The 24,849-nt window shown below is 40.4% G+C and overlaps 1 protein-coding gene across 4 annotated transcripts; it reads right to left on the reverse strand.

Annotated features, from left to right (window-relative positions):
- Nucleotides 1-57: 57 nt before the first annotated feature.
- On the reverse strand, nt 58-24,719 carry LOC113571817 (uncharacterized). Of its 4 annotated transcripts, none has more exons than XM_027000969.3 (10): nt 24,637-24,719; nt 24,142-24,186; nt 23,364-23,422; nt 22,594-22,788; nt 22,400-22,464; nt 11,182-11,313; nt 10,674-10,852; nt 5,990-6,075; nt 4,834-4,956; nt 58-655 (listed from the first exon to the last, which is right to left on the reverse strand). In XM_027000969.3, coding segments are annotated over exons 2-10 (1,119 nt in total). In that variant the 5' UTR covers nt 24,143-24,186; nt 24,637-24,719; the 3' UTR covers nt 58-376. The 4 variants fall into 4 exon arrangements, 3 of the variants coding, with proteins under 3 accessions (XP_026856770.2, XP_026856769.2, XP_026856768.2); XM_027000968.3 differs by lacking the exon at nt 24,637-24,719 and adding an exon at nt 24,391-24,582; XM_027000967.3 differs by lacking the exon at nt 24,637-24,719 and adding an exon at nt 24,351-24,581.
- Between the last annotated feature and the right edge of the window lie 130 nt (nt 24,720-24,849).

Consider the following 24,849-nt stretch of genomic DNA (forward strand, 5'->3'; position numbering starts at 1 on the left):
CAATCAAACATGGACAATTCTGGAATGCATTAGGAAGAAGCAAAAGGACAACTGTTAAAAAAAGTCAGTTTATTACAATATTTTAATGTAAGAAAATCTTGTATATTACTTCCGGTATATTTTAAAAATCAAATAACTTGGCAAGTATACAGAAGAAATACTTATTTGACATGAAAAATTGAACACAACTTTGAACCAGATATGTAAACACTGTAATCTGAGCTACAGTGGGATCATGCAATAAATGTAAAGATAAGAATAAAACAGTTTTGTTTCTTAGTGCTCGCATTCCCATTCTAGCTCCATGATTCCAAGTAATATATCTGAAATCTTGTAATGACTCAACAATGGGAAAAAACAACTAAACTAGTAAATATCACTGGTACCCCCTAAAGTCCAGCATGTTCAGTTTGTCTTTTTCAACTGAGGGATGAAAAAAGTCCTTTGAGTAAATCTGACCAGCTGCAGATGACTGATTGGCTTTAAGAACTGCATCTACCTCCGATATAAAGCGGCGCAAGTCCTCCAGGCATCGCTGCTTAATATCAATCAGGTTCTCTTTCAGTGCAGTCTGAAGCAGTGTCTCCAGTGTCGGCTGCTTAGCAAGTAGCATCTTAACCACCGTCCCAAAGGTTTCACAATCTTGCCTATATAACTGTGAATAAGAAAATAATCAACTTTAACTAATGTCATGCTATATTCCATCACAAGGAGCTATGTTCTTATGGAGATTCCAAAATAATACTTAACTATATAGTATTAGTATATGTATAAGGGAAACACTTAACACTAACTTGTTTACAGTCTCCACTTTTAACAACAAAATAACATTCCAGAAAATCACACATCATTTCATTAAAAGCTCAAAAATTTAATTCACAGTTTGCCAAGAAAGCTGAAGAAGTGGAAGAGCTTTGTTTATTGTCATGAATACCTCAGGTGTGATGCCCTAACTAACCCTTTCATATGGCTATCTTTATATCCACAGTCACTGCTCCCATCGACACAACAGGAATTCTGGAGTTCTGGTGTTAAAACTTCTGTCCAGCCAGTTCAGCCAGTATTTACTTTCTGACTCTCCTTCTAACTTACTCTCTCTTTTTAGAGGAAAATGAAGCAATCTGGTGAGATTTATTAGAAGAAACACAGATCCTTGAAGGAAAAAAGTTAAAGTGACACTATAGAAGTTAAAGTGACACTATAATTAAAGGAACAGTATGAAATTAGAGGGTTTGACTAGTTAGTTTCAGAAAGCAGCTAGAGATGGGACACGGCTCAAAAGTAGCAATTTAACTAAGAGATTATTACACAGCTGTCATAAACCTGGCAATGCTGATGCACTTTATTTGTCATGTTGGTATCAGCACTAAAGCAAAATTCAAACTTCATTAGATAAAAGGTTACATACAACTGAGGTACATGCAGTTGTAGTTGGGACAGGAAAGAGACAGAAAGTGGAAAAATGAAAAACAGGGAAGACATCAGAGAAAACAGACCGAAAGTCTCTTTAGATCAGTGCAGGAAGAAAGTAAGCTAGCAGAACATTTGTTTAAACACAGACCTGCTCGCATAACAGAGACTTGTAAGAATGGGACTAAGCTGAAAGGTTAAGTCTAATCACAGACAGATGGGAGGTAGGAACAGAAACTGAAAGTAGGACAGAAAGTGGGAAAAGGCTACTGGGAAGACACTATACTTTGGTTTTAAATGAGAAATTGTTTGAAAACCTGGTCAGTTTTACTTTGGGCGGAAAAAAAACACCAAAAAACAACTGTCTTGCAAAGATCATGTTCCCACCCTTCTTCAAGAGTTACAACTCAAGTAAATTAGAGGATTCTCAGAGCCTCCAGCTACATTTACACATCTGCACTTGTCCTGGTTTCTAAGACTAAAACCATGACTTCTTCAGGCAGTTCTGGCACAATGTAAAAGAAATATGTCTCTACCTGACTGGTAAGAACAGCTTGGAAAAAAGGAGCATAAGCAGGTACTAAGAAAGCATGCTTGGAATGCTAGATGGCTTTGTTAGGTCACTCGAGTATTTCCTAGTGTATCTATTGGTCTTTGACGTTGCCCCAAATTCTGCTTTCTATATCAGAGGCTGGTTTACTCAAAATAATATTCAGCAGTAACCTATTTAGGAAAATATCTCACTGCTGTAAAACAAGACGATCATTTTGATCATATAGCTGTCCATTTGGAATAAGTATTGTTCTATTCTCTATCTTCTGGATAAACAACAGTTGGCTATTACTTGTACATGAGGGAAAAGTGCAGTATTGGTTATTAGTCTAATTGCTTTTTTAGAGTAAATAATCTCTCCACAAGCATTTTGTACACAACAGATAAGAAACGGATTGCATTCAGGCTTCTCTAGGCTGTGTGTTATCTTCCAGAAGCTTTAAAGGAATAAGGAAGATTCAGTGATCTGAAGGCAATAATCAATAAAATTAATTCACAATGATTTTCCTGGCATCACTGGCACTCACCTCAATTATATTAAAGCAATAGAAAAAACAAACGAACTAATAAACAAACAAAAACTGTAGTATGACAGGAACAGTAGTACAATAGGAAGTACCTTCTCCACTTTAGGACGTAATTATGGAAATGATATTCAGTTGAATTCTAGAAAGGTATTCATCTGAATTCTGGGTGGGTGAGCAAGGAGCCCTAAAAGGTTGCCACTGTTAGTTAAACAAACAGGAAGCTAGTGTATGACTTGTGCCTGCTCGTGTGGCTGGGTTTATGCATCGTTTCTACTCCTAAACAGAAGGAGACCAGGACTTGATCTCATGGCCTGATAATTCATGGCCACACAAGCAGGATTTCGCAATAAGAAACCATGCTGGGGAAACCACCGCCCTAGATGCTGAGGGCTGGGGGAAGGGAGGATTGGTCTGTAAAACATTACAAATATCACACAGCCACTGCACAGAAGAGAGCAGTTTGGCACCAATGAATGCTGAAGCAAGCAGGGGTCCACAGTAATCAAGGAAGTAGGAATAATTATTTGAGGGCTGGTACACATTAGGGAATATTAAGAGCTACTTGATCACTGGGGCTGTAAAGCAGGGCACTTAACAGGGTGTAATAAGGCAAGTGGATGTATTTCGTTTAGATTGATTGAAATGATGAATGAAGTTTGGGTAATCATTCCCAGCCCTCATCAACAGGAGATTCGAAGCTAACTAAGCTAAACAATTACAACAAACCAACAATAGCAACACAAAAATACTCCATTTGTGATTAAGCCAATTTAGTTTCATTCAGAGAGATAAGCCTGTGACTAAACATAGGAATTATTTCATGATTAATGTGTGGCCTTATGTTAATATCTAGGCTCACACTTGACCTAAGAAGTACTATCGCTTCATTAGGGCAGGAAACGCCCACACAATCTAACAATCACATCCTTTCAGGGGTTCAGGAAACATCCCTCTACTCCCACCACCATGAGGGCTGCTGATAGAATTATACACTTCAAACATTAAACATTTGGTATTGTGGATGGATTAAATTAAAATGCACTTAAATGCATGTATACATTATATTATAATGGCTTTAGATGACTTTACTTTGGTCATACAAAGGAGAAATACATAGAGAAAACTGAACTAATAACATTATGTAATCGTTCTATTTCCAATTAAAGGTAAGATAACAGCCCCCTGAAAGCTGCAGGGCCTTGAAAAAGTATTCAGACCCCTCAAACTTTTCCACAGTTTTGTATGTTACACCTACATTTTTATTGGGATTTTATGTGATAAACCAACACAAAGTAGCAAGTAATTGTGAAATGAAAAGAAAATGATACATGGTTTTCAATGTTTTTTTTGTTTTTTTTTAATCTGGAAAGTGTAGCGTGCATTTGTATTCAGCCCCCCCTCACTCAATACTTTGTGGGATCACCTTTTGCTGCAATTTCAGCTGCTAGACTTCCGGGGTATGTCTCTACCACCTTTGCACATCTACAGGCTGAAATTGTTGTGGCTCAAGCTCAGTCAGATTGGATGGAGAGTGTCTGTGAACAGTAATTTTCAAGTCTTGCCACAGATTCTCAATGGGATTTAAGTCTGGACTTTAACTGGGCCATTCTAACACATGAATGTGCTTTGATCTAAACCATTCCACTGTAGCTCTGGCTGTATGTTTAGGGTCATTGTCCTGCTGGAAGGTAAACCTCCGCCCCAGTCTCAAGTCTTTTGCAGCCTCTAACAGGTTTTCCTCCAGGATTGCCCTGTATTTAGCTCCATCCATCTTCCCATCAACTCTGACCAGCTTCCCTGTCCCTGCTGAAAAAAGCATCCGCACAGCATGATGGTGCCACCACCATGTTTAAAGGTGGGGATGGTGTGTTCAGGGTGATGTTCAGTCTTAGCATTTTGCATTTAGGCCCAAAAGTTCAACTTTGGTCTCATCTGACCAGAGCACCACCTTCTACATGTTTGCTGTGTCCCCTAAATGGCTCATGGCAAACTGCAAACAAGACTTCTTATGGCTTGCTTTTAAAAATGGCTTTCTTCTTGCCACTCTTCCATAAAGGCCAGATTTGTGGAGTACACAGCTAATAGTTGTCCTGTGGACAGATTGTCCCACCTGAGCTGTAGATCTCTGCAGCTCCTACAGAGTGACCATGGGCCTCTTTCTTTTCTTTTCACTTCACAATTACTTGCTACTTTGTGTTGGTTTATCACATAAAATCCCAATAAAATACATTTAAGTTTGGAACATGACACAATGTGGAAAGGTTCAAGGGGTATGAATATTTTTTCAAGACCCTGTATGCTCACTGTTAATAGAGCTCAGCACAGTTCTAGAGCCCTCAGTTACCTTTTCAATCTCCAGAGCTTTGTTTGCGATGGCATGAGCCCGTCGTGCCTCGGGACTCTGTCCAGGATCCTCTTTCTTCTTTGTCTCTTCGCCCTGTTCCACTTCAAACCCTGGCATCCTGTCCTATTAAGAGCACCATTATATAGACACAGGAGGCCAAGGCCTGGCTATCCAATGCCTCATAGCACAAAGATCAACATAAGATGACAGGAAGAGTGCTTTAAATGTTTATTCTGTCAGGTAAAATGATTTCAAAATATGATGCTTGGAAAATTGGCCTAAAGTAAGATTTAGTCTTGGCTTTAGTAATTAGTAATTTAGTAACCACATTTATTAAAGTGATATGTTTTTGTTTTTAAAAAGCAAAATCACTGTTTTTACCTCTTTTTTATGTTTAGGTATTAGCTAATGTTTTTATCCAAAGTAATTACAACAGAGGGTTAAGGGTCTTACTCAGGGTCTCAACAGTGATAACAGTGAGGCTTGAACTGGCACCCTTCCAATTACTAATCAAGTACCTTAACCACTGAGATACAACTACCACAGATATTTTTGAATGAATGACACTTCTGGACAAACAGGTCTGGGCACTTTTCCTTATGAAACATTTTGGACTGTCAAATATGATTATCAAATTCTTATTAAAGTGCACACATCTTTGAACAGAACTGTTTCTGTGGGTCATTTACAACAAGCTGTTGATCGTATGAGTACTCATTAAATCCAACATGGCACCGGTGTACAAAATGACTTTCTCAAAGTGCAAAAAATGTCACATAAAAATATGATAATGTTGCATGATGTCCAGTATCTGAATTAAGTGTGTATAATGAAAGTGAAATACAATGTTCATTCCAAACAGATCTTAGTATTTAAACTTTATTCTTGTTATTGATCTTAAAGATAAAACTTATGGTGAACTAGATTAATTATTAAGATACCTGTGGGAAAAGTGCTAATAGCAGTCTTTGCCCCTCCAATGAACACAATATGGTCAATATGGATCATGTTTGTGGTGTACTCTTTGCATATTTAAGCCGACAAACTATTAATTTTAAACTATAGAAAAAATAAATAAAAAGAATCCATTAAAACAGCATATTCTGTCCAAGACCAAGTTCCATGTGCGTATGAATGTTAATGCAGTGCCTCATACCTTAGCAGCTGATAGCAAAATGTGTGGGGATTCATCCTGAGATCCACCAAAGCAGTAGCTGGGCACCTTTTCTTTTTCTTGAGAGACTATAAGGGAGGAAGAAGTACTTCAGTACACCAATGTCTTGAATTCAGAGAACAGAATGCCAGGGAAGTTCTCAAAAACAATAATCACAACCAACTTAAGATAATTTAATTTTTAAAAATATGCTCAGCATAGCATCATAAACCAACTTTGGTCTAACACAACTGGAATATCTATGAGTCAAACCAGTGAATGAGAGTGACATGGGGAAAGAGACAGAGCCTACAACAAAAAGGCTATGTTTTTTGCTAGCAGAGTTCAGACAAAAGTGGTCAATCTGCACTGTAAAAGTTTGCTCTTTCCCTCTTTTAGATTTATAGTGGCTGGATTTATTGATCACTGGGTTATGCCACTGATTTTGGTACAAGAAGTCTGGATTTTGAATCCTGACCAGGGCGTATCCAGTGTGGTCCCTTAAACAAGGTCCTTTATGCTACCTGCCTACCTCACTAACAATTAGCATTAAAAACATGCAAGTCAGATCAGCTTGCATGTTGCCCCGGGTCAATAAGGTCCATGTCAAATGCTGAGGGACCAGGGCAATCTGATGAAAAGTTTGCTAGTGGAACAAATACAAGACATTCATGGACAAGAGTGGAGAACAGAGGACTGTTGGAATGTTACTACACAAAGCAACTCCAGTGCAAGAGTGTATATGCAGAGGATGTGGGAACTAAGGATGCTTCAAAACCCAACATCTAGACTTACACTGCAACTAGCAGCACAGATATTCCAACTTCTGTATGCAGCAATTGCTGTCACAACCAGAGATTGACGGGGTACAACATGAATACTATGGCAAGGGGTAGCCAGGAAGACAGGTCAGAGGGGAGATATAAATCATTCCCACACGCCAAAACAGGGAGCCCAGTGGTCAGAGCAGAAGGAAGCAAGTTTTCTTCTAGCACATTTTTGTAAGTGGTTTGATTCATGTGTCCTTCACAAAGACAAATCTGCCCAAGTCCAGCCTTGCTGAAACACCCCCAGATCATCACCGATCCTACACCAAATTGGGTGCGAGACACTCTGGCTTGTAGGCCTCTCCAGGTCTCTGTCTAACCATTACACGACCAGGTGTTGGACAAAGCTGAAAACTGCACTCATCAGAGAAGATGACCTTACTCCAGTCCTCTATGGTCCAATACTTATGGTCTTTCGCAAACTTCAGTCTGGCTCTTCTTTGCTTCTCATTGATGAAGGGCTTTTTTCTAGCTTTGCAGGACTTCATCCCTGCCTCCAGAAACCTGTTTTGAACCGTCCTCCCTGTGCAATTCACCCCAGCTGCTGCATGCCATTCTTTTTGTAGGTCGCTTGATGTTATCTTACAGTTGTTAAGTGACATTTGAATGAGGTGGCAACCATCACAGTCGGTAGAGAGTCGTTTTCAACCTCTGCCAGTCTGTAGCTGTTGTTGTCCCATGTGTTTGCTGCTTGACCTTGTTCTTATGAACTGTTCTTATGAAATGTTCACGGTGGAAGCAACCTGACGCTCACTGTATCCCTTTGCCAGTAAAACTACAACTGAACCCTTCTTTTCCTCATTAGGAACCTTTCTTTTCAACTCTTTTGGCATGGTTTGTAGCTGTATTTTGGCTACACTTACTTTTTAGGTAGTCCTAGCATTACATTTCCCATCTAGCTGGTTCCATAACAAGAGAATTGTGATGACAACAGCAGTGGTATATATACTATTACTCGTTAGAATAGGATTTTGTTAAGGTGATCACCTATTCAGCATCTCATTAAATAGAATGAGGTATGTCTGTGAACGAATTCAACAAACACTTGAAAGGAATGGCTGCTGTACATGTGTGTGTAAATACATTCATAAATACATAATGAACTAAAGCACTTTTATTTGTCACTCTAGATAAGAGTGTCTGCAAAATTCCATGAATATAAATGTGAATACTGTTCATTGTATATATCAATGATTAAGTTCAAGTTTGGTTTATTTGTCACATACAATTATGTGATTATTTTAATTATTCTGTAATTACTATGTGATTATTATGTGATTATTTTAATAATCTCTCCCCTAGGAGCAACCTTTGGTAAAACTTATAAGGCAGCAGGCTGATTATACCATCACTGACACTTCCATGAACACCAGAAAAGACATATACCCTTCAGACCCACAAAGCACAGGGCAGACAGGACAAGAAGTATCTATCTACTTGAATACAGAGTGGTTTAACAGTGATTGCATCTCATAATATCTAAAATGCATTTAAACTAAGAAAGTAAATCTATTATTGCCTAGGCTCCTGTTCTAGAGTGTTTGTCTCAGTAAGTACTGGTAGCTCAGTGGTTGAGGTACTTGACTAGTAATCAGAAGGTTACCAGTTCAAATCCTACCACAGCCAGGTTTCCCCTGTTAGACCCAGAGCAAGACCCTTAACCCTCAGTTGCTCAAGCTGTATTCAGTCAGAATTGTAAGTCGCTTTGGATAAAAACGTCAGTAAAATGTAAATGTTTGGCCAGGGCTCTTTAGTTTTTTCCAGGCATATCAGTGTTGACAAATTTTCAGCATACCAAAGATGATGCTGGTAAAATAAGATAAACAAACCTCTGACTTTAGAGGAGTCATTCTGTAGCAAATCTAAGCAATGAACTTAACTGGCACACAATTCTTGTACACTGCCTATTTTCTGCCTATTTTGATGTGTTGTTAATTAGTAGCCCAGCAAGGCAGGGTGAGGGGTTGCCAGCTAACAACACGACGCCTGTGTGCTGGTGCATTTACTGCCTCTTCAAAAGAAAGCTCCAGATTCTGCAGGAACACAGACTGACACCGATGCTGGTGAGTCAAGTTGCTTAGCACCACATAAATATCCCCCTTAAAACTGACTTTGAAAGTCTTTGAAATGACAACTATAATAGCAAAGGCAAATAGTGGAAAAAACATGAAACCACAATGAATAGAACCATAATTATTTATCCCTAATTTTGTTTTCAATGTATTAATCTTTCTGAGGCTATTTTTCATTAATTATTACTAGTTAGCTAGCAAGAGAAGTTTGTTGGACACAATTAAAATGTTCTTCAAATGCTCCACACCACAACCCTCTGGGCTCAAATTTCACAATTTGCCAAGGACTAGAATTTAATATTTCTGGTACTAAATTGTAAAATATATACTACAATGACAATTATTCTTATGTGTGATTGTAGTTGTTCAGGTAGGAGTGAAGACCGAGAAGACAGAGAAGGTGAAGCAAAATGAATGAATATGCTACAAGCCAGATACATCTATCGCACTTGAAGAAACATGCTGTTCCTGAAGCATTCAGGCAAACATGCACGTACCTACACACACAGACACACACACACACAAACACACAGACACACACACACAAGGTGGTCAGACCATAGAGCAGATAAAAACGTTCAACCCTATATGCTGGCACCCCCTTTTGAGTGATTACTGATTTAAAGTGCTCTCTGAATTCCTCACACTCATACATGAAACACACTCACAGAAACAGATGCTTTTCAAAGTGGGAGGTCCAAAAATTCAAATATTCATAGCTGATGGCTCGTGCTGTTTGGGATTTATTTAATGACATTGTAATCCAACACTTTATTTTAACTGGCCTAAAGGTTTTGATGAGATCATGAGAATTTGCAATAAGAGTAAACCTCTAGACTGCAGAAAAGTAATGTGAAAAGTGAGGTGAAGTAATATATGATTGGGAACAGCTCACATGTTAAGCAGCAAATCACTGCATGATTTATGGTGTAATAAGCAAGACTCTGTTTCAGAGACAGAGGGGGGAAAAAAAGACAAGCGCACAAATAAGAGTGAGGGAGAGCCATGGCAGGTATCTCCTGCTCAGCTGTCCCACAATGCTGCAGCAGCAAGAGTGGACAACTCCCTGTTCCTTAGTTCAGCCCTGAACTGCATAACTCACCTCATAAGCTAAAAGTCCTGGATGGTCTGCCGAAGGGTGATTAGACATGCCTGCTCAGGTTACACGTGGCATGAACTTAGGCCTGTGAAATACAGAGCTCCAAAAGCAATTTCAGCTCCATACCACTGGATGTGAAGAACGAGGCTTTCAAAAAAGATGAGCTGGTTCACTTCAGTTCAGCCTTAATACATGAGTTTGAAATCCTACTAGACAGATTTGGACTGCTGACTGCATATGGAATATGGAGAAATAATCACGAACATGGACATTTAAGATAAATAGAATGTTGACTAACAGTGATACCACTGCACAGTATTTTACCAAGAAATATTTTAGCTTGGCAACATTAAGCACATGCTCACATGGTGAAAATAAGTAAGAAAAATCAAAAGTATGTAAAGCTCATTTCAAATAGGACATTTCACTTAAACAAGCATGTTCTACCAGATGGGAGTCAAGCAAAGAAAAAAAAGCACAAAAGGTTTTTTTTGTTGGAATATATATGTCTAGCTGAATGAGCCAGAATTTCTGATTGCTTTGAGAGTTCATATAGTCACACAAAAGCATAAGACAGACACATTTTGATATGAACCATGAACGAACACACCCCTCATTTTGAGGGTTTACACAAAGGCTTAGTTTCTGATTATTCAATCCCACATAAAAACAGACAGACACTCTCTGACCTTGGGGAAAGGGGCTCTTCTTAGGCTGGCTGGGGTAAGGATGGCTGGCCTTGCCACTATCCGGAGTGAAGCTGCGACTGGAGCGATTTTGGGGGGAGTGGGGCACCTCCCTCTTCACTGGAGAGTGCTCACGAACAGGGGGGAATGAAACCTTTCTTTTCAGAGCCTCACACTCTTCCCTAAACAGAAAGAATTAAAGAATCTTACATTTAAAGAGGGTCTAGTGAAAAAAGCAAAAACAATACATCTGATCAGGTTGTAATAATAATTATTATTACTTTTATTATAATTAATATTGTTCTGATATCATCTAAATGGAAAAACTTATATCTGTAAATGCTTGTAGTAAGGCACTCAAAGAAACTAATAAATCTAAAACAATGAATAACAAAGATAATACTCTCTCAGCATTTGGGAAGTATGTTCTATCTTAGCATGTGTAACACTAGAAAATAAATGTGAAAAACACTCACTTTCCATGAACTAAAATACAAGCTCTGTTACATACCTTCGACCTGTACTAGTAATGGTACGTGAAACACAGTCATCTCCTCTGTGGCACACACTTATGGAGAGGGACCAGGGAGGTGGTAACCTTTGACCCTTGATATTGGTCTGAGAGGTCACTCTGGCACTGTTCCTTAAATAAGCAATTACATAAATACAATGCAATACAAAACAGCAACTGAGAAATTTTGTTTTGTGCTTAAATATCAAAATATTTTGGTCAAAGGTCTATAAATTCAGCATTTAAAAGAGAATGACACAGTAACAACAGAAACAATATTTCATTTATACAATATACAAGTAACTTTAATGACTTGTACAGCAATTTCTGGGGTGTACTAGGGTGTTTTCCATCAGTAAATAAAGATAATACTTGGATGTCTAATTTTTAAAATTGAATACATTTTTGAGTTTGAGCAAAAAGTTTGGATCCTTTGTTCACAAACAGCACATCTGCAAGCAAATGGTTTCCACTCTACTGACTGCTCATTCTATTTAGATGTTGTCTAATCTTTAGACAAGAGACAGAACTGTATATGTGACCTCGTGCCAAAACTACAGCTTTAATAATAACTATAAAGTAAACAGACTCTAACGTTCAGTTCCTGAGGACTTCTGTATAAGTAACACTGGGAAAGCGCTGTCTGCTTCTGCCACTGTTCCTCCCTGGTCTAATTCAGATTAAGAGGAGAAAGTGATCCATGCATCTTTCCTTTACTTTTAATTTAACCATTTATTTTAGTAGTTTGCCCCTGGCTTTTCAAGTCTGCAGTTGGAGCCTTCCAGGCTAGAGGTTGGCGACACTGAAGAATGACCTCCTGACATCTATGTGTTTCAGGGAAATGGCCACATAGTCATGCTGGATAGGACACAGATGCAGTAAATGCCTATGACTTGCATCTAAACTTCCAAAGTAATAAACATGTCAGTACTGCAGAACTTAAATTAGCCCTATGAACAGATTCTGTCATTAATTAACGTGCTAGGAAATGCATGTTGGAAAAGCCATGTGTGACAACCTTCAACCAGGATTTCATTGCTACCCCAATTTGGGCATATCTTCTGCAACAGCTGTATAAGGAAGGGCTCGCTTTAGTGAGCCAATTGCTGTGTCTACCGATGCACATGATTTGGCAGGCTGATTAGCAGTTTCTATATGACATGCCGTAACACTCAACACCAAAGTGGAGGTATAAATGAACCAGTGGCACCTGGTTTCCACGACCTGTGGCTGAACCCAGATTACAAACCAAACAAAGAGTGGACCTAAGATGGGCTAAGGACTTTATTGACCTAAGGTCAGTCTGAAACACTCCAGATCCCATCCGCCATTTGCTACAAAGGGCCAACTTCATTTGGCCACTTCTCAGTTTCAATTTTCATATTCAGCTGTGAACAGTAAAGGTTTTGGTGACAGAAATAAAAACACAGCTAGGGTTTCAGAGGCAAGGAATAATTGGAAATGAACAGGAAATAAGACAGTCGAGTGACCTGCTTAGTCCGAACCTTCAGCAGTCCACAACATGAGTTTTCTTTTCCTTTTTATGCTTTACTATAAGAGCTGAATGTTGAGGACTTTGACAGGAGAAAGCTTTTTATGGCAGTGAATCTTGCCTCGTATACCACCGTGCCTGATCCACCACAGTGCTTAAACATGGACATGTGGAGCTCCAATAGTTGCAAGTATAAGACAAAGAGAGACAGGTGTGTGTGTGTGTGTGTGTGTGTGTGTGTGTGTATGTGTGTGTGTGTGTGTGCATGCACGCGCATAGCACTGTCCTGCTGTGAGGATGAAACAAGAACTTCAAATGGGAGATCAGTACAGTGGCTGAGCGACATGGAGGCCAGACAGTGGCAAACACCATGCAGGCAAAATAAACAGTGGCGTTCTTTCACACACAGCAGGACAGACAACTGCAGAGGCCTGCAAATGTGCAAGACACATCACAGACGATCCTTCACCAAGGAAGCCCTTTTTAAGTAATCAGATCTACAAGACGGTTTTTCCACCCCCATTGCCCTATTTTTCTCCTCTAGGCAAACTGAAATACATTTAACGATTTTTCCCCCCACAAAGTTAATGCAGGGAGGACTTTAAAAATAATCAAAACAAAACAAAAAAGATAATTGGTTACCTCAATCACAAGTGCTTTCATCCAGCTCTTTAATCAGTTTTGTAACTGGCGAGATCAGTAAAAGTTAATTACCATCAGGCCAGCACTTAAAATATTAAAGACAAAATTGGGGCCTTAGGTTGCTTTTGCGAGAGTGTATGTACTAACCATTAAAGAGTTGTTGAGGTGACTTTGAAGGTTCAAAGGGAAGCTGTCTGCCAACCATTTGCACTTCAGACATGCTTGACAGGGTGGCCATTTTGGCTCATTATCTACCATTCATCATATGAGGTTATGAAGATCTACAATGGAGCAGACTGAGAAATCCACAGGCAATGTCTGCTCTGACTGGAGCCCCACTTTGCACAGAACCATTAAGACCACAGACACCCCCTTAGTGAGTGTGCACGTGCACAAATTGGCTACCTAGTCACACACTATCACAAGTTCAGAACAGACGCCCTCAGACCTTGATCTATAATGCTTCTGTGTGGCTGAGCTTTCTGTCTGGCCCACATGCTTAATGTGACAACCTTGGCCTGGGCTACTCACTCTTTCAATGGACTTTCCCAAAGGACCCATTAACATTAACCTACTCATCATTTCAGCAGCAAGACACAACAACAAAAAACAGCATTAAAACCTTACAGGTTTCAATGGAAATATAGTATCTGATGCAATTTATCCCATTTTGATTAGTAATGTAAATAGAAGCTAGGACTGTAGAGCAGTGTGATCTCTGTCAAGCATATAGATTAAAGCTTATAGACTGTGCCTGGAATCTGCACAATGATGACAAATTTCTATCTTTATTATTTAAAGTTATTTACTATTATCTATTTAACAATCTAGATAAACCAATAAGTGTGAAAAATACAATTATTTTACGATCTCTGGCTCTTCTGGCTAGCATATTCACTGTCACAGACAGAGACGGACCTATTAATACTAAAAATGCACTAGATATTGACGATCTCGCTATAATGGAAAAAGAAAAGATAGACTGTAGATTAGTTATGAAAACATCCACTGTAGAACTCAGCAAATCCCAAGCACAACCATTTACTGCAGAATGAGAAAACTAAGCTCAGCTCAGCAGTTAAAATAAACGTATGCTAACTCCTTATTCAGTATTCAGAACAGAGCAAGTCCTGAGTCCACCCTTCCCTGCTGGCTTTGCTGGACCTCACAAGGGTTTAACATGTTGGCTCTAGGAGCAGACAGTAGTGCCCTTTGTCCTAAGCCTGGTATCTGGTTGGCCTCCACTGGGAATAACGTAGGGTAAAATGGGATGGGGACAGTGGGGGTGGGGTTGTTCGACATCGTGCCAATGGTCTGTTGGCACCCTGTTACGCCCAAAAGTAATGGGCAGGGTTGGGATCAGATGACCAGAATGCAGTGAGCTGAGAGATCAAGTGTTGCACAATGTGTGGGGTCTGACTTCATTCACTGAGAAGGAGATGATTTGTTGAGGCATATGTACCTTTACAATATGCCCTTCAAACTGGTACACCGTACACTAAGGGGTAATAATGGGAGATTTGATTAAAATAGCAAAAAACAAATGAACAAAAAATGTTTAAGTACCTTCATCAAGTGTCTTCATCAAACAATCCAAAATATTTCCTTTAAATGGCAGCAAGCCCAGCTGGCTCAGTTATCCTTTCTGCTTTGTTGATCTTGATTAATAGCACCCTTTATGCAAAGATACTTGCTACACAAAAAGACACACAAAGTTTAAAATATGCCTGTGCAACATTTCAGAGGCCCAAGAGGCCCAACAACCCTCACAAACCATTTATTCAGAAAGAGTACTCTATTGCCATCTGTTGGGCTAGAGCAGACTCACCCAATAAAATCTTTCAAAAGGCACACAGTGAAAATCACTATAGCACCAACATAAGCACTATTAGAGCTCATTGTGCTACAATATTTCGGTCATTAGCATGAGATGTGCTTTAAATCTTGACTTTGCTTTGCTTCTCATGCAGCCTAAAGCTGAAAATCATGACCATGTCCTGTCAATACATTGAAATTGCAGTATGAAAGGGAAAATTCACTTCACATAATTTCAGATTTTTAAATATTTATCTCCATTGTCTCAGTATGGTAGGGCATGAATAATGAATGTTTGCATGAATATGGCTGTTGTCGGGGAGCAAGTTGACAAGTCAAACTGTTTCAGTCATCAGCAAAAATGTGTTCTCCATCAAGAAAACCCTTGAAAATATTTAAATTCAATTCAAAGTGAAATATTTTTTACTCAATAATGTCATTGTTAGGTAGTAATATGTAGGTAGGTAGTAACACAAGTATGTTGGCTATGGTGGCGCGCATAGACACAGTGGCTCAACGCTCTCATTTTTGGTGCTTTGCCCGTTTGTGTACATGTTGTTACTCATCTTGACTACCTTCTGCTGGGCAAACAACATCTATAGCCGGCACAATCTCCTAGAAATGGGACTATGCTGTGAGTGGACTGTTACAGATGAGTTTCTCCACTCTAACCATATCCCAGCAGACATAGCCATGTGCCCAGGCTCTTCATGGATTGCCATCCCCATAGGCAGGAGACAGAGGAGAAACAGGGATAGGAGGCTAAAGCAAGGATGTAGGGCCAGCATGCTGTTGAGGCTACGGCGATGGCCTCCACTTCCAAGTATTTTTCTCACCAACCCTCACAAACAAGATGGATGAATTGATGCTACAGGTTGCAGCAAATAAGATTATTAAGGCCAGTGGCATTCTGCTAATCACAGATACCTGGCTTTGTTCACTCATTCCGGATACAGGTATCAAGCTAACAAGCCATACAATACCCTGGAATGACAGAACCAGAGACTCCGGTAAGAGCAAAAGAGGGGGGCTATACTTGTATATCAATAACAGCTGGTGTACTAACACTAAGACTGTAGACAGCCACTGCTCCCTGGACCTGGAGTTTTGACTGTTAAATGCAGGCCCATATGTCTTCCCTGGGAGTTTACTTTGGTCATGATACCTGCTGTGTATATTTCACCGGATATATGGTTATTTATGTAACAAGATAGCAGTCAACAGAGCATGTATTTGAAGGACGTTCACATCATATTAGAAGAATTTCAACCATGATGATTTAAAAGGAGTGCTCCCTAAATTCCATCAGCATGTAAGGTGTGCTACATGAAACAGGGGTTCAGGTCTAAACCACTACCACTCCTGGGCCCTTCTGACTATATGTCACTGCTTTTAATCCTGACATACACCCCCTTCCAGAAAAGTGCCCTTATTAAATCTAAGACTGTCAAAATGTAGCCTGATGCTACCTCTCATCAGCTGTAGAACTGTTTTGAGACAACAAACTGGGATATTTTTGAGCATTAGAACCTGAAGAATACACAACAACTATCCTGCAGTACTGCACACACACTGTCACTACTGATAAGTGCATCCTGGTTTATCCCAAATGAAAGCCCTGGATGACATAAGGTTTCTAGTGCCTTCTCAGAACAGGAACAGTGCTTTCAGGTCTGGTGATGAGGATCAATACAGTGCTGCCAGAGCCAAACTGAAAAGGGGCATCAAAAAGAGCAAGGCTTTTTATAAGAGTAAGATTGAGGACTACTTCCATAGTAACAACACAAGGCAGGTGTCAAATCACTCCCAATGGGTGAGAGTAGGATGGGGTTATTTGCTTAGCCCACTATTCTACACTCTGTATACCCATGAATGCACCCCTGCTTATACCAGCATTAGCATTATTACATTTGGAGATAACGCCACTGTAGTGGGGCTCATCTCTGGGGTGGATGAGTTGCTTACTGGGACGAGGTGGAGCAGCTGTCTGTGTGGTGCACAGACAACAAACTGGTCCTTAATACCACCAAAACAATCCCATCTGGTTGGGAGAACCTCCGGCTGCTTTCTGGCTGCTTACATCTCTAATAAGCACTCCCCTCATTCTCTGCTTATGTTATTTACTCCCAGTTGGCTCACTTCCCCTATAGTGTAGTGGGCAGAGCTGTTCGCCCCATGCCTTCAGTTTAACCCCTGCCCCCATTCTGGGCTCTTTTTGTCAGTTACCATTTAGCTTTGTTTCCTTGCTCCAACTCATCTGCATTTGGGTACAACCTGTTATGAACATATCTATAGCCTATATACATGTTATAAACATGTTGCCTTCTAATTTTCAAACTAAAATGTCATTATTACTATAAGTGGGTTGTAAGATTGGTCATCATCCTCTACTTTTTTGGAGGTGACAGTAGGGTGGCCACTTTCATAACCCCAAAAAGGTGGACATCATACCACGCGCATGATACAACCTGCAGAATGAAAACCATAAACTATATATTAGAGTTGAAAAAATTAATTAGAATTCTGTAACACATTTATTTGTAACAACTTTGCAAAAGATGAGTCATCATAAACCTCTCTAACAACTTTAATGCCACAGTCCACACTACTGTAAGAGTGAAGGTGCTTCACTGCATGACACTTAGCAAAATTCATCAGCAGATATTTTGTCATTCAGAGATGACTGAGTAAGATTAAAAAATGATGCCAGTGATGATGTACCTGCACTCCACTTTTTTCTTGTGTTTATCTGTATCAACATGCCGTTCAACAGCACCCTTTCCTTTGCTGCTAGTATCTACATCACATCTGCATACTATAAAGAAAGCAGGAAATTCACCTTTTTTGCTCTTTGAAATGAAAGGATGCTGTGCTGACCACTCCGAACTGGTAAGACATTTTTCATTTTGGCATTTTCACATTGTTGCCAAGAGCAATATGAGCTCTTACTAACTGACTAGCATTTAGAGGGTAGGGCGGACTTTCAGTGAGCTAAAATATTACAGGCCACTGTTAACCAATGAAAATACAAGGTGTTTCTTTTGACATGCAGGTGAGCCAGTGACAAATAATATCGATCAAAAATGAAAAGTTTATCAGGTTCACTCCAAAAGTAGGAATATTAGGCATCCGTCTAGGCTTTGTACCAGATGGAGGACTGGCAGCTGAAAAAACAGACTGTCAGTTCTAAAGCTGTCAGACCTGGTAGAGGTCCTGCATAGTATCTTAGCTGTTCCCAGGACTGCACTATTCTGTGAAGAGATCTCAGATGTCGTTCCTGGGATCTACCGGAGGCATTCTTCCAGCTTGGGGGTCACAGCCTCCATTGCTCTGATTACCACAAGAACCACTCTTGCCTTCGCCTTTACCTTCCACATTTTTCCAGCACTTCTCTCAGCCCTCAGTATTTCTCGAGCTTTTTGTATTCCTTGTTCCTAATGTTGCTATCACTTGGGATTACTATACCTTTCACTATGGCCCTCTTCTGCTGTTTGTCCATCGCTACTATGTCTGGTTGGTTAGCCATTACCATTTTGTCAGTCTGTACTTGGAAACCCTACAGGATCTTAGTTCGGTCATTCTCCACCACCTTTGAGGGTGTATCCCACTTGACCTTTGAACTTCTAGCCCATACTCAGCACAGATGTTTATGTATACTATACTTGCCACTTGGTTATGGCGTTCCATGTACACTTTGCTCACTAGCATCTGCTGTCATATGCTGGACTGTCTCAGGTTCATCTTTGCACAGCCTGCATCTGGAATCTTTTTATTCAGAGATGTTCCTGTGTTGCCAGGATTAGTCCCTCTGTGGTGTCTTTATATTCAGTCTTCTCCAGCCATTAGTAGGATTTTTCCAGATCAGCCACTTCCACTATTTGCTGGTGGTACATACCATGCAGAGGTTTATCCTCCAGTAAATGTTCCTGCTCCTCCTCATTCACATTCTCTTTGGGTTTTTGCTGTCTGAGGTACTCACTAACACTATCACTTGGGGCTATCTCCCTGGTGAACTCCTGAAACTTCGATGTTTCATGCTGGATAGTGGCTTTGATACTCACTAATCCTCACCCCCCTCCTTCCACTTAGAGTATAGTATCAGAATCTCAGAGTGCATTGTGAAGTTTTCTTGTCTTGATGTCAGTGGCTTCTATCTCCTCCTTTGACCAGCTGATATGTCAGTGGGGTATTTGATGACTGGTAGAGAGTAGGTGTAGATCTTGTTCTTCCCATTCAGCTGACTTATGAAATGGATTGGTGAGTCATACAGCTTGATGTCATCCATGTAGAGGACATGGGTGATGGTGGCTCCATTCCATAGCCAGTATCCATAGCCACTCTTGGCCCACTCCTTGGTAAACCTGATGGTGACTACTGGTCTGAAAATATCTTCTGCTCTGGGAATGGCTGTTGTCTGATGCTTCCTTCTCCCATATGCTTTTCCAGTATTGTTCAATTTCCAACTCTGGTGGTTCCCTTATCTTGGCCTGCAAGCTCCTTGATGTTCATCTTGTAGCCAAATATCTGCAGTGTAAAATATGGCATATACCAGCCCGTCATCTTCCAGTAGCCTTTCAGATACTTCATTTGGAAGTCTGCTATGACTGGTGTTCAGCTTAGCCATGATCTTCAATCTCAGGTCAGCAGCTTTAGTGCTGGGTATTGTCATTAGGATCCCAGTTTCAGGGTGTGGGGATGATGATGATGATGATAGCTCTGTTGTCCTGGCTCCCCTTTGCGACAGCAATTGCCGCTTGCAGATGTTGCAACATTGAGCTACTAGTTGTTTCAGATGTTGGGTTTTGAAGCATCCGTAGTTAACTTATCCTCTGCATATACAATGTCACCCTGTGGTTGCTTATGTAGTAGCATTCCAACAGTCCTCTATTCTCCACTCTTGTCCATGAGCATATTGTATTTGTTCCAGTAACCCACTTTTCATTAAATTGCCATGGTCCTCCAGCATCTAATGCAAACCTTGTTCAACCAGCGACGTCTGAGCTGGTGTTACTCTCTTATTTCTGACTGTCACTGTCAGTGAGCTAGGCCATTAGCATAAAAGACCTTGCCTAAGGGACCATTGAGCTATCCAACTACTATATAGGTATGTGAATAGGAGGAGGGAGGAGGGAGGGCATTCAGGCCATTACTAACTACAGGAAAACATCACCTTCCTATGACAGTGATGCCACCCTCCCAGATGCACTGAATGACTTCTATGCACGGTTTGAAGCATAGAACAATGTTGCAGTGGAAAAGTCCATCCCTCCGCAAAATGACCAGGTGCTGTGCCTGACTGCGGCTGATGTGAGGCATACTCTGCGTGGAGTTAACCCACAGAAAGCTGCTGGATCAGATATCCTGGGTCGTGTGCTCAAAGAATGTGCTGACCAGCTTGCAGATGTCCTGACAGACATCTTCAATATCTCTCTGAGCTGCACCGTTGTCCTAACATGCTTCAAGACTACCACCATCGCCCCCGTGCCTAAGAAGCCCATGGTGTCGTGTCTCATTGACTACCATCCCATCGCACTCACATCCATCATCATGAAGTGCTTCGAGAGACTCATCATGAGACACATCAAGACCCAGCTTCCCCCTTTTCTGGACCCCCTGCAGTTTGTGTACCACTCCAACCGCTCTACAGATGAAGCAATCTCCACCACACTCCATCTGGCACTCACACATCTGGATAAAAAGGGCACCTACGTAAGAATGCTGTTCATAGACTTCAGTTCAATATTCAACACCATTGTTCCTCAGCATCTGATTGGAAAGTTGAGCTTACTGGGCTTGAACACCTCCATCTGCAACTGGATGCTGGATTTCTTGATTGGTAGACCTCAGTCCAGATAGGGAGCAGCACTTCCAACACCACCACATTGAGTACTGGTGCTCCCCCGGGCACTATACTCAGCCCTCTGCTGTTCACACTGCTGACTCATGACTGTGCAGCAATGCACAGTTCGAATCACATCATCAAGTTCGCTGATGACACGACCGTGGTGGGTCTCATCAACAAGGACAATGAGTCAGCATACAGAGAGGAGGTGCGAGAACTGGTGAGCTGGTGTAAGGTCAACAACCTGTATCTGAATGTTGACAAGAAAAAAGAAACGGTTGTTAACTTGAGGAGAACAAGGCTAGATCACTCCTCGCTTGCCATCAACGGCTCCTCAGTGGAGATCATTAAGAAAATCAAGTTCCTTGGTGTTTACTTAGCGGAGAACCTCAACTGGACCCTGAACACCAGTTCCATCACCAAGAAAGCCCAGCAACGTCTTTACTTCCTTCGGAAGCTGAGGAAAGCCCATCACTCATCACCCATCCTCACTACCTTCGATAGAGGTACTATAGAGAGCATCCTGAGCAGCTGCATCACTACCTGGTTTGGGAACTGCACCGCCTTTGACCACAAGACCCTCCAGAGAATAGTGAAAACAGCTGAGAAGATCATTGGAGTCTCTCTTCCCTCCATCACGGACAGCTACACAACACACTGCATCCGAAAAGCCATCAACATTGTGAAAGACCCCACACACCCCTCACACAAACTGTTCACCCTTTTGCCATCTGGAAGAAGGTACTGTAGCATCCGGTCCCTCACCTCCAGACAGTGCAACAGCTTGTTCCCAGAAGCCATTAGACTCCTGAACTCTGGCTAACTTCAATCCCAATTCAGATTCCAAAAATGGACACTTTTATACACACACACACACACTCACACATCGTTTTGCATCAGACTAGTGCTGAAGTCGAACTTCACACAAAAAAAAATGCACTCCTGTTGCAGTCTTGCACATTATCCTACTTGCTGCTAGAGTACTGTACTAAACCAGCACTGTACTCTGAACTGTTCTTGCTGCTACCGGTGACTGCTATGTTCAGTATAGCATGTCATTGACTCCCATGCACAACTCACTTTACATATTCCCAGTACTGTGTACTGGACTAAATAATTGCACTGTTTATTCATTTTGTATTGGTCCTGTATTTATTATTATTTATTTATTGTTTGATATTTTTGCACTGTATTGGATTGTTTGCAGTTGTGTAGCGTGTTGTCTGTTGCACTGTTGTTTTGTGTTGTGCCATGGTCCTGGAGGAACATTGTCTCGTTTTTGCTGTGTACTTGTATATAGCTGAAATGACAATAAAGCCTCTTTGAACTTTTTGAATGTATTGGACATGTACTGGTAGGTGCAAAACTGCAGAAAACATCTCATAGAATTATAGCAGTCATCTATGTTTAGGAAGATGGTAGTTTACCTGAGTTCAGCCTGTCTTGCTGCTGAACGTTGTCCTGCAGACTCTCTGTAGGAATATGGATCCTCCTGCATGAGGAAAACACAAATAGTGACTGTTCTTGGAATGACAGTTATACTCTATACATTTATACTCTAGTTACTTTATTCATTATCACAGGACAAACAGATTGCGTAAATGATGAAAAGACTTCTTACCCTTCTGTAAAGTGGTCCACTTCTTTCTCCACTGTAGAGGGCTCTCTCCCCATGATAGCCTCCCTGATTATCTCCATGGTATCCACCCCCACTTTGACTGTGGTCATAGCCACTCCCTCGTTCACAGTCATCCTCTGTGCAACTAAAGGCAGGCCGCCTATCCATAACATTCACTTTCTGATAAGACGCCTGTTGCTAAAAAAAAATAAAAATAAAAAAAAACACAGGACCGAATAACAAACCATATAATGTAAACAAATCTTATATTGCTTAAGGTGTGGTACAAAACAGTTGCCAAATCCATTAGGCGTGCAAACGGCTATGCAATTAAGTGACTAACTTCTTTATAGGCTATCACATCAGGATAATACTAAATGTTTAACTAACATTGCCTTTACTTTAAAGTCAATTTTCCAAAATGTGGCAGTGGTCGAATTGTAAAATCAATTTAGGGGGGAAGGTCTCTATCACCTGAGTGGTGGAGGGATTTAAATTATATATCTTGTGCCTGTCTGAATCTGAACTATGGAGGATGCATGCACTGAATCAAATACTCCACTATATAGCAGAGGAAGATGGTTAGATTGCCCCCTACTGTTCACATTCAAAACAGGTTACCATTTCGCCCCAATTGTTATATCACTTGAAGAACTGGAGGCCATGTAATTTTCTTGGAACATGAGCTGGACAGGCATGAAAACATTAGCATCACAATATACATTATGTTAATTGAATAACTGTACTATATTGATGTGACTGGTTAAACTTACTGTTCTGTCTATAAATTGTTCATAGAGGTTCCTGATACTCTGATCTCGTCTGTATGACACTGTAACAAAAAGATGTTTTTTTTTTCAATAGCATTATTTCAATGTTGTGAAACTATTCTTTAACGCATTGCTGTACCACGATTGGCACAACATTTTCATTACTATTTAAACTGTTCATTAGCTTTGCTGTGCCATGATTGGTACTTTCATTTGATCATTTAAAATTATTATCTATAGCCATGTCTTCAAACCACTATATAAGTGATATATGCCTCAAATGTTTTAGATCTGAAAGGGTACCTAAATGTAGGCAGGAGTGCAACCATGTGTTGTAGAGGGAGTGACATGACTTTGAAGGCTGTGGTTTAGTTCCTAAGATTGATCAATAGACAATATCTAGACAATATCTAGACAATAGATGAACATGTGCCTTTGTAGGGTCAGCAAAGGTTTCAACAGAAAGGTTTGGGGTTTGAATCCTGGGCAGGGTGAGCACTAAGGTGCCTGATGTTCCTGCCCTGTGACAAACTCTTGATTGACATCATTGTAAATGTGTACATTCCAGCTCCTGTAACTTACTAAATAGTAAGCTTCGATTCCCAGAGAGCACACATACCGTCATAGTGATAAATATGTAAAATAAAATAAGCCTGCAAAATGTACAAGAATCCCCCAGATTGATTAGTGCAGCAAGTAGTGTATGTAAAGTTCGTGTCAAAACACGAAATAATTTGAAACGTAAGAAACTGACATGCTAACCAGCTAAGTTTTAACTCACTTTTGATTACTCGGATGCGTTCGTCTTCCGTTCACATCAAACGGTCTGAAAAGAGGTGAACACTAATTAATGTAGTGTCGATACTACAACAAACATTAGCTAGCAAAACATCTTAACACATCAAAGCTAGCTGAACACAATGTTTTATTATATAACAATTTCGACACATAATGAATATTAATACAATAAATATAAAGATTACTAGCTACCTTTGTATATGCTAGCTAGCTAGCTAAGTAGATAAACAACCTTGCGCAGGTAGCTTCAGCATTATTACGTCACATGTATCGTATCTGTGTAACGCTAACTCGTCGTTGTAGTCTAGGTTACGCAGAACACCAGGGTGCTAGTGGGAAACGATCCCGCACTGCATTTAACGCTGCAACCCGATTAAACTTTGTCACATAAAAGCCAGCAGGTATGAATCTGTGTAAAAAAAAAAAAAAAAAAAAAAAAAAAAAGAGTCAAATGTAGCTAACATTGAGAAAATCCTACCATAACATAACGCTCTTTGCTGATGTGCGGCAATATCGATTACAGGCGCAATATCGCCATCTATCGCCCGGGTGACAACCTAGCCTATGTTTTGATCTAACGCTTTCCGAATCAGTAGCCTAATTAATTTTATTTGTATAAGCAATAACAACCTCAAAATAGCAGATCCAGACGTAAACGTTTCAAATAAAACCAGACAGAGATGGAAGTCGT

Source organism: Electrophorus electricus, chromosome 4 (assembly GCF_041902795.1).
Source record: "Electrophorus electricus isolate QZ-2024a chromosome 4, ASM4190279v1, whole genome shotgun sequence".
NCBI classification, from domain to species: Eukaryota; Metazoa; Chordata; class Actinopteri; order Gymnotiformes; family Gymnotidae; genus Electrophorus; species Electrophorus electricus.